The 13179-nt window shown below is 36.4% G+C and overlaps 1 protein-coding gene across 1 annotated transcript in view; it reads right to left on the reverse strand.

Moving 5' to 3' along the window:
- KCNU1 (potassium calcium-activated channel subfamily U member 1) overlaps window positions 1-12822 on the reverse strand; it is a 141596-nt gene extending 128774 nt beyond the window's left edge. The window contains exons 1-2 of the mRNA XM_087856319.1: window positions 12676-12822; window positions 9837-9956 (exon numbers count right to left, since the gene is read on the reverse strand). Of these exons, the coding sequence (XP_087712445.1) occupies window positions 9837-9956; window positions 12676-12822 (267 nt within the window). The remainder of the gene's footprint in view (window positions 1-9836; window positions 9957-12675) is intronic.
- Window positions 12823-13179: the final 357 nt, after the last annotated feature.

Genomic DNA, 13179 nt, shown 5'->3' on the forward strand with positions numbered 1-13179 from the left:
AAATGGATATGGGAAGTCTCAAGAAAAAGAAAACATTCAGAAACAGAAAGCATATGTGTAAGAAAAACTGGTGCCTAATGAAACTGATAAAATTAATTTTTGACTCTAAAGCAAATATGAAGAAAAAACTCTTATACCACATATATAATGCTAAAAACAAACAAAAAAAACCACAATAGCAATCTGGAACTGAATGTTCAGGTTCTTTCAACAATTTCTGGAAGGAAGGAGGGGTGGTAATGGCGAAAAAACATGCCAAAGATCTCACGCAAGAGGAGGATATAGACATAAAACATACCGAGATACACAGAGGAAATACAGAATGGGAAATTTGTTCAGAACTTGATTTACCTCGTGTGTCTATGATATCCTATTAAAAATGGAATTACACAAGTCAAAATGTGTAAGAAAATAAATAAAAGTAATAAAAATTAACAAACAAATAAAAATATCAGCCAGTGGTCAATGCTTAGTATACCCTGAATGGTTTACATGTATTATCATATAATTCTCCCTACAATACTCTGAAGGAGGTTATTCATATTGTATGAATGAAATCCAATTTAGAAAAATTAATTTGCCCAAGATGACACAGTAGGAAGTGGAGGAGCCAGTGTTTGACTCTGTGTCTCTCAAAAAAACAGTCACCATGTAATTCTGGTCTCTCCAGTAAGATAAGGAACTAAGGCTGTGACAGAGCTCTTAGCTGCCTAATACCCATTTTCCTTTTCTTTGCTAACTTATCTCCCATTTGTTTTTTCAGGCCACTTATATTTAGATAGTCTATTATGCAGCAAACTCAATCTCTAAGTATTATGAGGACCAATGAAACAAATCATCATAAAGGAGAATAATCAAATTTCCCTGGTAAATTAACAAATAAAATGTATTCTTAAATCAATAAGAGAACAGAAATCCAGCTCCATCATATTTATAGGAGACACATTTAACAGGAAATTAGGCAAAAAGATTGACAGGTAACTGGGCAAAGATATCCCAATCAAGTATGAATAAAATGAAAGCAAAGTTACATGCTAATGTTGTATTCAAAACTATTCAACCAAAAAAAAAAAAAAACCCACTGTGACAATAATATTTCATATAGATAAATGGCACAATCAAGCAGTAAGGTTTAATAGGTAACTTTATGCAGTGATTGATATTATATAAAATATATAATTTAAAATGCGTTGGAAATGCAAGATAGTTGATAAAACTACAAAATTATAAATGAAAACTTTTGACATGTCCCTTTCAATCAATCAGCAAATAATTAAGGATATGGAAAATACATATAACAATTAATAGTGCTTATATATCAAACATAATACATATTCTTTCAAAAGTCAATGGAGCAATAAAAATTGAACATGCACTAGGCGATAATGAATCTCATATAAACTTCATAAAAATAATAAACTTCATTAACCAGAAGTCATAAAGGTAGTGATATTCTTGGACTATAAATTTTACCAAAGTAGAAAAGACAGCCACTCTATACCAGGAAACAAAAGCGTATGGCATTCCTCCAAATAGATCATGAATCAAACAAGAAATCAAAATTAAAATTTCAAACAACAAGACGAATTAGGTACTCATAAAAATAATAATAATACTTGCTAAAGTCTATGCGATATGGCCAAGGAAGTACTCGGAGGAAAAATATTTGTAAAACAAATTCCGCTCAAGCTGGAAAGTTTACTCGGCCACAGAGCACCGGCCTCGGGAAGAGCTGCGCAAGGGCTGCGCAAGCGCAGTGGGCCCCGGGGCTGGGCATGCGCAGTGCTGTCCTGCGGCTTCCAGGTTAAGCCACGCGAGGCCCCGTTGCTGTGGTCCCGAATACAGGGATCCCCAGATTGATAAGGCCCCGTTGCTGTGGTCCCGAATACAGGGATCCCCAGATTGATAAGGAGTGTTACCGCAGACCTTTAGCAAGCTGAGGAGGAAGTATGAGGACAGCTCAGGAAGACTCAGATCATCAAACTGGCCCAGCAGCGAAAGTAAATTGTGTTTGGAGACCCAGTGACCAGTAAATTGACGAATAGGAGGAAACAAAATACTGGCCAGAACCCTCACGACGGAGACATGGGAAGCTCTGCAAAGGGAGCCGATTGAGCAGCGGTGCACTGCTTTTACAGAGGGACAGCCAACCATCGACCATAACTCGTGGACAGCCTTCCACCAGGCCCTAGAAATCCCAGAGCCTGTGGGGGGGCTGGTATCCATCCTCAGGAGTAGCCGTTTCTGCCGGGCCCCTGCGCCACAAGCTGACCGGTGTGGCCTCTTCCTGACCTGGCATGCTGGGAGAAGCAGCCCCAGCGGAGAATGGGGCCTGAGAAGCCATCGCACAAGCTGCTAGTGGCTTTCCACAACCACGCCAGGTGATGAAGGGGAAACATGAACCCAAGATGGTGGAGGCCGCCGCCCCCTGGCCTGCCGCTGCTCCTTGTAGAGGGAGGGTAGAGGCTCCAGAAGCAGCCCAGGGCCCTCTGCTGTGAGAAACAATGTGAGCAGCTGCCACGTTGAAAAAGAGCCTGTGGGTCAAGGATGTTCCTTTAAGGGCAGGCTTCACAAGGTGGAGCAGTATCTTTAATGCTTATTAAGACATTGAGGTTGAACTTGCTCTCCCTGCCTCCTCTTCTTTCCAAGGGGAAACATGGCGGTTTGGGGATTTCTCCCAATAAACTCAGGGTCCATCCAGTCAGCTCTTTCCCAGGTTTCGGGTAGACTTTTGGATGATAGGAAAAGAAGCAGGCTTGGTATCAGAAAAGGTTTATTTAAAAAATCTCCCTTGAACTAGTGGGGTAGCATGTTATGTAGTATCATCATTCATTAAAACTGACTTGGGGGGATGAAATTAAAATAATTGGGAAAAAACGGGGTATTGAAATTAAGGACAAGAAAGATATTAATTATACATATGTGTATATCATTGAAACTAATGAAATATAGAAATCTCCAGCAAGACTAAATGAAATCAAACGAGAGGGGCATGGCCCATCACAAGAGAGGAATGGTGTGAATTAGGTATAGAGAGAAAAGAAAAGTGTTCTTTCTAACCAAAGTTAGAGTTCAGTCTGTAGAGCAGTCAAGGAGACCTTCAAAATTGCATTCCTTCTAGTGGCTCCTTTTCCTTGGAAAGTGACCTCTGGTTTCAAAAAACAAATCTTTTCGTTTAAAACTAAGGAGGCTATATTATTTATTGTGCAAATACGTAATCTTCTAGGAATGAAAGTAACTCTTTTAACAGACCAGGACAACTGGCAAAACCCTGACCTTATGATCATCATGCTTATAATGTATATTATCGTGTTGATTCAGTAATTACTGCTTAACCTGTGTGTGTGAAACACCTGGGAAAGCATATTTGTAGTATCAAGATAGGTGCAAGAAACTGAAAGATGTAAATTTTCTGACACCAGTCTCTTAAATTTTTAATTCTTCTAGATTGAATTATTAAATTGTTAATGCACATTTGTTAAAACAACTATACTACAAATTCTGATAATCATTTTCAAACACAAGTAGTAAAACTGTATAGGAAATTTATCCAAATGAGGTAGATTTTTTTCCAATTAATTCTTTAAGGATATTACTTGTTGCTAGAATGAGATAGGCTTGAGCATCAATTTTAATCACTTTTTTTGTTTATAGAGGCAAGCACTAAGTATTGTTTATAAAAATATTAATAGTTATATATGTATTATATGCTAGGCATACATGTATATTTACTTAACTGGTAACTCATGTAATAATTATGTTAATTCATTCTCATATTAGCTCATTTAGTCATTGAAATAAATGACAAATAGTATTTTTCATTCCCATTTTATAATTTTTGTGTTTTATTTCTCTGTGCATCAGATTCCTCATAATCAAAAAGAGGTAATGATAATACCTCTGTTTTGTAAAATGGATTTTAAAAGAGTGATGGGAGTGGAGAACTGGTGCGAGAAGTCCTCAAGTAAATCCATTTTAGGAAATAGCACCCGTGAAACTTGGAGAACTGATATAGAACAAAGCTGGCCCTTCGGAAATCTTTTGGAGCACCCCTACCCCACTTTTCCAGAATATATTCCAGTTTGAAGACACAAGAGATCAGTTAACTAACCTGAATTCAGATCTAATTTTGCCTTCACTGGCTGCATTAGCCATTCACTTAACTAGTCTCCACAAAGAAACGGCCACAAGAAATAACAAATTTTATTATTTCAAAATTTGAATTTTATAGATACAACTTACGGGGAAGAAGAGTTGTCTTAAGTCACCTAAACACCTAAAGAAAATATATCTGAGAAAGTTGCTGAGGATCTTGAGGTTTGAAGGAAGAAGCGTGTAGCAGTGGATGGAGATAAGGGTAAGAAAGAAATGAATTTTTTACTGTGTCCTTTTTGATATTTTTTGAATATTGTGCCATGTGCATGAAAAGACAATGCAACCATGCACAAATAAACAGTGTGAATATTGTCTAGTGTCTCCTGCCAGTTTTTTCTTTATACATATGATAAAGATGTCTGAGGCATAGTCTCATACAAAATAAGTCCCTGATGCTTGATGGTATATTAAATATAAAATATGAAGTAATGGAAGAAAATGGAAAATAAAACATAAAGATACAACTCATCCCAAGGTGATAGAAAAGGTTTTTAAATTTTATTTTTTTTTGCATAAACAATTGATGTAAAGTATGAAGTAAGAGACTGGTTTTTATGGTTTTTTTTTTTCCCTAAGAAGTATCACTGAATTATGAAAATGAGCAAAGCCCAGCGAAATAAATTTTTATTTAGTCAGTTTTCCCAGCATTATTTTTGAAATATTTTTTCTCATTTCCAAACAAATTGTGATGCTTCCTTTGCTCATTTAGTTGTTCTGTATACTAAGAATTGACAACTGTTGCTGTAGCTAAGGGCTTATTTACAAATTTACGGAAAGGATTACATATTCACAGAAAAGATTACGCACTTATGGAAAGGAGTTAAAACAGTATACAAAGACACGTAAAGTGCTGGGTTACCTGAGAAGATAGAAGCAAGGGAAGATGGGAAAACAGAATTTGGACTTAAAATGGTGCCTAGAATGATGCCAAAAGTAGGTACATCTATTAAAGATAAGCTATAATTTTAGTTCTGAATGTTCTAGCCATCAGAGCAACAGAAGAGCATAGTCAATAACACAATTAACTACAACCCTTCTGCTCGGGAAAAAAAAAGAAAGATTAAAGGAATAGGACTATATTTGGAACTTAATGAAAAATAAAACCTCCCAGAGATAGTCATAACATAACTTGTGATGACTAAAACAACAAGCCCACAGATGCTACAGGTTGATTAATACTTTGCCATGTTTTAATCTATAGAGGGATCTCTAGAAGTATCCTGTTTTGAAAATAATATATTTTTCCCTTTGACTATTGGAATTTTCCACCTTATTTTCCTTCTTTTTCTTTTCCTTTTTTTCCCCTCTTTTTTTCACCTTCCTCTCTTTTTCCTCCTCTGTCCTTTTGTTCTTCCACTAGGTGATTGGCTATGTATCGTCCCCCAAAGTATTAAAAGATGTTAGTCTGTAGATTTTTTTACTTGCTATTTTGGGGGGTTTGATATAGATACTGTGCCTTCATTGAAAAAGAAAATTGAATGTTTTCTTTCATTTCCGTGGCCTTTTTAATTAACATTAGGAATATCCACATCTTGAAGATTTGGTTGACTAGACCTTGAAATCATCTAGGTCTCCCACAGATGAAGGGGGAGGGGTGAGGATTATGGTAGTGGTGCAGGTCTTTGACAACATCTGTATTCCTTCCAGATAATTGTCTAAGTTTCTTTCTTTTATGGTCAGTTTTGGTAATTTATGCTGTCCTAAGTAATCATCCAAGTTTCAAATTTAATTGCTTATATAGCTTTCAATTTGCTTTATATTTGTATCCTCATTTTAATGTCTTATTTCTTATATATTTGTGCTTTTTCTCATTTTTCCTTGTTTAAGCTAGCTATTGATTTCTCTTGTGTTATTGTTTTAAATAATCAGCTGTTTTATAACTCATTAATTTCTGACTATATTCTGTGTAGATTTAATGTGTTTTCTTTAATTTTTTGAGATAGATAATTCATTTATTTTAATTATTTTCATTTATCAAAATAAGTTTTTATTGTTAGACATTTAACTCAGAACCACTTCTATCTTGTACTCTAGTTGCAAGGGGTATATGGTGTTTTCATTATCTTTATGTTTTAAAGATACTACAAGTGTTATTTTTATTTTTCTGAGTTAAGGGTCTTAAGAGAGGGAAATGTTACAATTTGTATCTGTAAGGTCTTCTTTTTTTTCCCTTCTGGGTTTATTTATTGTTTTCTTATCTACTTATTGTGCTGTGTTCAGTTGATGTCTGTCTGTACTTCGTAAGTTTCATAATTAGGACTGGTTTTTTTGTGGCCCAGTATATGCTAAATTTTTACAAATAGTCCATAGATACTTGTAAGTTTAATTTCTGTTTTCAGCATATGGAGTTTCATCATTTCAATCAGCTTTCTCTTATTAATTAAGTTACTTTGATCTTTTTTATGCTTATTATTGTTAAAAAGAAACAGGTCCAAAATGGAGTCACTTATGTTAAGCCCCAGGAAAGACTTAAAACCTAACCTAATTGCTGTTTTAGCCTTTCCTGGGAATGCTGTTTTAAACCAATCAGTCTGGAATTTCCTGACCAGCTCTAGTGAGGTGATCTACACAATAAGACTGCCTGCTCTGTCTCCTAAGGGAAGGTGACCTTGCTTGAGACAATTTTTTCTTTTCTTTTACTAATAGCTTCCTTGCTCCACTCTCTTTCCTGTAAAAACTTTCCATTTTGTACAGCTCCTCAGAGTATCTCTCCTTGTTAGATGGGATGCTGCCTGATTCATGAATTGCTTAATAAAGCGAATTACGTGTTCAAGTTTACTTGGTTGAATGTCATTTTTTAACATTATTTTTTTTCCATTTATTATGTCCTTATAGGTGAACTAAAAGCTCCTACAACCAAAGTGTTTTTAATATTTCTAATTGTATCTTATAATTTTTATTATCTTGAAGTTTTATTTTTGGTGTAGGTATTTTTTGGTGATATTTGGTATTTGGTATTTTGGTGATACTCATGATGTTACATTTTGGTTGAAGTTTGTTACATTTACCATTACAAGTATTGTGTGTTGAATTGTGTCCCCCCAAAAAGATATGCTGAAGTCCTAACCCTCAGTACTGCCAAAAGAGATCTTGCATGGAAATAGGGTCTTTGCAGATATATTCAAGTTAAGATAAGGTCATGAGGATGGGCTCTAATTCAGTATGACTGGTGTCCTTGGGAAAGGAAAATTTGGATGTACACACAAGCAGAGGAGACATCATGTGAATGCCATGTGAAAATGAGGGCAAAGATCTGGGTGCATGTATGAGCCAAGGCACACCAAAGATTGCTAACCAACCAACAGAAGCTAGGGGAGAGGCGTGGAACCAGTTCGTTCCCACAGCCTTCAGAAGGAACCAACCCTTGACCTTAGACTTCTAGCCACTAGAACCGCAATGCAGAAAATTTCTGTTGTTTTCTGTTGGTGTGTAGTACTTTGTTACAGTGATCCTAGGAAACCAATACAGGTTACTTGGCCTCATTTATTGTTTTTTTGCCCTGAATTCAAACTTACCTGATATTAAAATGTGCTCCCAGTTTCTGTTGTGACTTGCCTGGTATACCTTTGACAGTTCCTTTATTTTCAAACTTAAGTGCTTTTTGAATTTTTAAAATATAATTAGACCATGTCAACCCTATGCTCAAAAAACCCTCAGTGACTTCCCTTTGCATTAGAGTAAAATTATTCCATTTGAAAAGCCCACTTCCTTAGTATGAAGTGTCTCTTCTCAGACCTCATTCTGCCCTGCCCTCCGTGACCTCTAGCACAGGAGTCTCACTGCGGTACTTGCAGTAAGCTGAGCTCTTTACCTCCACAAGTCTGTTCTCTCTGTCAGTAACCTTGTTTCCTCCACTCTGCAGTGGCTTTATACTTCTGGTTCTTCATGTCTTAGCTCAAATCTTAACCTTTTCAGAGATTTCTTCTCTGATCACTGGATCTGATGTGATCTAACTCCATTTCCACCAAAACTCTCAAACACGTCACTCATAATTCCCTGATAACATTGATCACCATATGAATTTCTTATTAATTTGTATTCATATTTGTCATCTCTACCTCCACTAGAATCTAAGTCCCATAAAACTTAAGACTCTTGCCTGCATTTTCACCATGTCTAGAATGTCGACCTTGCATGTAGTTGGCAAACGATAAGTATCTGTGAAAGAAGTAAGGCAATTACAAAGAAAGGAAAGATGGATGGGTGCAAAGGAAGTCTGCACGCCATTTTGTTCTCTTCTCAGCCTTTCATAAAATACTTGCTCGGGACCCTTACTGAAGAGTGCCTTTCAGTGTTAGTTTATTCTAATCTAACCTTTATGCCTCCTGTTGTTCCAACTACTTAATCATCAGCTGTAACAGATTGAAAAAAGTTTTTCCGTTATTAAAGGAGTAATTTTTATTGGTATGTAATCAGTGGTCATTCCTTCTTCACTCACTCCCCACGTGCCATGCTCATATGCTAGATGGTGTAAGTTCTCTTCTCCCTCACCCCGGAGACCTTGAATATGTTATTCCCAATATTATCCTCATACAGTCAAACATGATTTGAACGTTTGAAGATATCCTAGCCAAGAAATCCCTGATCTAATCAGAAAGAATCACTAAATTCTTCTCTAACAGGTCATACTGACAGGCATTTCAGAAAATGGACCAAAACTAGAAAGAAAAAAGGAGAGGCACATTCCCAAATGATTCAACATTCCCTGTAGATTTTTATCAAGAACAATTATATATATATATATATATATATATATATATATATATATATATCTCCAAATACTTTTTAAAAAGTAATTTATCTTAAACAACATTAACCAGAAAAGAGCAATGTTTTCACCAATTGCAAAAAAAGCAAAGGATAATTTCTAGCTAACATACAGCTACTTCCACCATATCACCATCTGATGGCAGCATACCCTCAAAATATAGATTCTGTTTTTTAATGTTTCAGATCAACTCATTCCTTTATAGGGGATCTGCTATTTCCAGACAATGTGATATAAATATTTCCATGGCCTAGTCTGTTCTCTCAAAGAGCGCCCGGTATACTGGAAGAGACATGCATTTACACAGATAATTTTAATAACAGTGTGCAATGAATATTATAGAAGCTTAGAGATGGACTCTTAGCCTAATATGAGGGTAAGGTAAGATTTTCCCCTATGAGATTATTTCTGAATTGAGTTTTAATATGTGCAAGTTACCTGGGTTAAAATAGGTAAAACGATGAATACCATTATAGAGAGGCGAAAGAGACTAGTTTGTGTATAATGAAGAAAAGAGGCTATTGGAATCAAAGGATGGGAAAATATTTGTACATTTCAGGCCTGACGATCCACTAAACATCACATTTTTGGGGCACATCTATATGCCAGACATTCATCCACATACAAGGAAAACAAAATGAACACAATCTTTGTCCTAATAAAGCTTTCCTTCCAGCATGTACATTAATGATCAATTGAAACTATAATGCCAAGTAATTATATTCAAATTAAAAACAAGCAGAATAACGGATAGGGTAGACACAGGGAAATGGCAGTGGGGAGGCAGTGATATTTTAGATAAGGCCACCAGGGAACACCAGATGTTTACCTAGGTGATAAAATTATATATACTGACTGTAATCACGCTCACGGCTAAAGTACGTTAGCAAGCTAACAATGAAAATGCACTTACCAGCACTTGCCCCACAAAGGTCTGTGCTGAAAGCAGCATTTCTATACGATTACGAAATGCTCCTTGGAAGTGGAGACTTTTTATATGTCTATCACCGATGCTCTTTGTCAAGAGTAGTTCCTATAAGCAAGAGAAAAGAAGTGAGAGTGAGCTGGATCCCAGAGAAAGTAGTCTGTTTTATGTATGTTGGTGAAGCCTCCTGCTGTGTTATCAGCCTGAAATCACTACACCTTGTCCAACCTAGAGAACCCCAAGTTTGCTTATTCAGCATATATCATGAAATACATTTTACTGGGTTTGCATTTTACTGGTCTTTTGCACAGCTTTTAAATTAGGAATTCTGCGGTCTTCACCATGCCTTCTTCACATGCTCTCAGTCCTAGACCCTTCAAACTGACATTATTGTAGTGATCAGGATTGGGAGTAGCGTGCTTCTTCCTGCTCTGTGGAACATCTCTTATCCTTTTCTATCGAGATACATGGACAAAGAAAAAAGATTACAAATTGATTTTTAGTGATTACTTAAGTATCTGCTCTTTTTTTGAGAAAAGGAAAGTTTCAGCAATTTTGTGTGCTTTTAGTTCCTTATCTGGTGACATATCCTGCTGATAGAATCCCTCCTCATATTTATAAAATGCCTTTACTTATTATATTTAAAATTTATAGTAATCCTATGAAGTAGATAAAATAGGTGTGAATAAAACCACTATCTACTGATAAGGAAACTGGGATATAGAGAAATTACATGACTGGCACCTAAGCAGGGGATGAGGAGAGGTTGGAGTCTGAACTAGCCCCCATGTCTGTTAATAAGCTACCACCAAGAAAGACACACGTGAGCTAAGATTGACCACTCCATGCTGACTGAGACCCTCTGACTTTTAGAAGAACTCATTATATATGGAGCCAGGGTTTTGAAATGACTTAATTTTTCTACTCATGATTTCTGAAGGGTAGAAAGAGAAGTCTCATTAAATAACTATTTGATAGAATTCGTATCTTGATGATCAATGATTTGCCGTCTAATACCTATAACTCATCATGTGCATTCCTGAAATGGCTGAGGCTTGATTCAAAAAAATGTTCAATATAATATTAATATGGAACACTCCTTTGAAGTTGATGATGAAATTTGAGGAGCCTTCTGTGGGAAAACAAATTGACCCTAAGATATAATAAAATCATACTTATGAATGCACTAAACATTTTAAAAATGCACATTTAAGGAGAAAACTATGACTCCAAATAATTTTTAAAACAACTTTGACAGTTGTGACATTTTTTTGCATTAGGCCACTTTTCCAAAGGCTTAGAGAAAAAATACAGCTTTCTCGATTTAATTAAATATAGCAGGTACTGAGAAGTGACTCAGCTTATATCAAATTCTCTCCTCAAGTTTCAAAAACAGAAAAGTAGAGTATTCTGGCGGCTTGGACCCTACTTCTTAACATTTCATAATAGTTGCTTCCTATTGGAAATTAAAAGACCTCTGGACAGAAGGGTGGACATGAATTACATCTAAAAGAAGGGAAAAATACAACAAATGTTTATGGACAAATGGGTTCTCACATTTTTGTAACCACACAAAAATAAATGCAATGGGGGAAAAATACATTTTCTGGAGCAGAAATCTAAGGGGATTAAACAGTTTTAGCAATTCAGTTGTGCCCTGGGAAAAAAGAAAAAAGGTAGAAGGCAGATTCTCCATACCCATTACTCATTTGTGTACTGTATCAGTCTTGTTAAAGAGTTAAGTGCACCTGAGAATTCTTTCCACAGTTTTTATGCCACTGCTTGAAGTCTTTACAAATAATTAAGAATAGAGGGAACTTATTCCGCAACAAAATCTATGAACTACAGTACTGGGTACATGGTCAATGCAGAAACCTGAATTCCATTTTATGATATTGCTGATGACTTTAAAAAGTTACCAAGTTATTACAAATTCTGTTACTTTATGTCAATGTTTACTATTAAGAGAAATGTTTTAAGCAACTTTTCAATATTGATTACAATGCACAAGTGAAATGTGTTCTTTTATGGAAATTACTATATCAGAAAACAAAGCTTGGGAAAATAAAATTGGAAACAAATCGCACAGGGCATAACAAAGCTCTTTGCCTTCGACCACTGGTATTAGAACAGCTATTATACAGCATTTGAGAGTTTTATTTCAAGCTCTTAAGTGAAGTCTTATCTGGGTAAGATACCATTATTCTCGTCATCATCATTTGCCAGCTGTGACTCAACAGCACCTACCCTTGCAAAGCTTGTTTGGTTGTGAAAAGTGTTTCTGCATTTGTGGCTGAATGGCATGTGCATGTATGCATGGGTTTCTGTATGAATGTTTATGTACAACTAGGTGTGTTAACATGGTATATAAAAGACAGTGTACATGTGTTAAGTACGTATGCATTCTGCACATATGATTTATGAAAGTAGGTTGACCTGATGGTGGTTTTTGCCTGCCTCATAGTACCAAGCACAACTATCACTTTAAAATTCAAAGTAGAGGCATAGACATTAATGTTTGTGGACATTTTTTCAGAATAGTGACCCTCTATTTCCAGAGCTACCATTCATCATCAGCCACACCAGACATTGCTTCTCTGAGTGGTGGGAGAGGAGGCCCAGCTCTGTACCTGCTACCTTTGGAAAGGTGGCCTGGGGTCCTGTTTTCCACCCCAGGGGAGGATCAGTGCCTTTCTAAGGCACTGGATTAGAGCTGGCTCTCTTAGCTCATGAAGACTGAATGAAGCTTAAATTGTTTTCTAAACCCAATCACTTGCCAAACCTGTCTCAATCTTCATACAGTGGGATCCAAAATAAGGAAACTGACCAAGAGAATTCCTGTTCCCTTGATGTTTTGCCATTTTTTAATGCTTCTCCAGATTAGTCTGAAAGTGAGTAAGATGAGGAGTCCAAGGACGAAGGTCACAAAGGAAGAGAGAATAAACGCTGCTTGGATCTCACTCGAGCAGGCCATTTTCCCTGATCTTCCCCACTGTCACTCTGTGGCTTTGTTCGAAAGATCAGCAGACGGAACTGCTGGCCTTTTGTGATGTCATGATCACATGGTGATGATTCCAGAAATTAGTGTATTACTGAGTCCTAATGCCAGTGTAATAGGAAAGAGTGATTCCAGGAACAAGGGTCAACTAACCACTGCAGTGCTGCTCATAGGATGCAAATGAATGAACAGAAGACCAGGGTCCACAACACAGGTCTTCAGAAGATAAGAATTCTGGATCCGATTCTGTTACTGACTTTCTCTCTGAACTTAGAGGAAGTTATAGCCTTCATGGCTATGGTCAATGGGCTATCCATTTGGTTTGTAGCAAAC

The sequence above is a fragment of the Ursus americanus genome, chromosome 27 (assembly GCF_024610735.1).
Source record: "Ursus americanus isolate L20-20 chromosome 27, mUrsAme1.1.p, whole genome shotgun sequence".
Taxonomy (NCBI): domain Eukaryota; kingdom Metazoa; phylum Chordata; class Mammalia; order Carnivora; family Ursidae; genus Ursus; species Ursus americanus.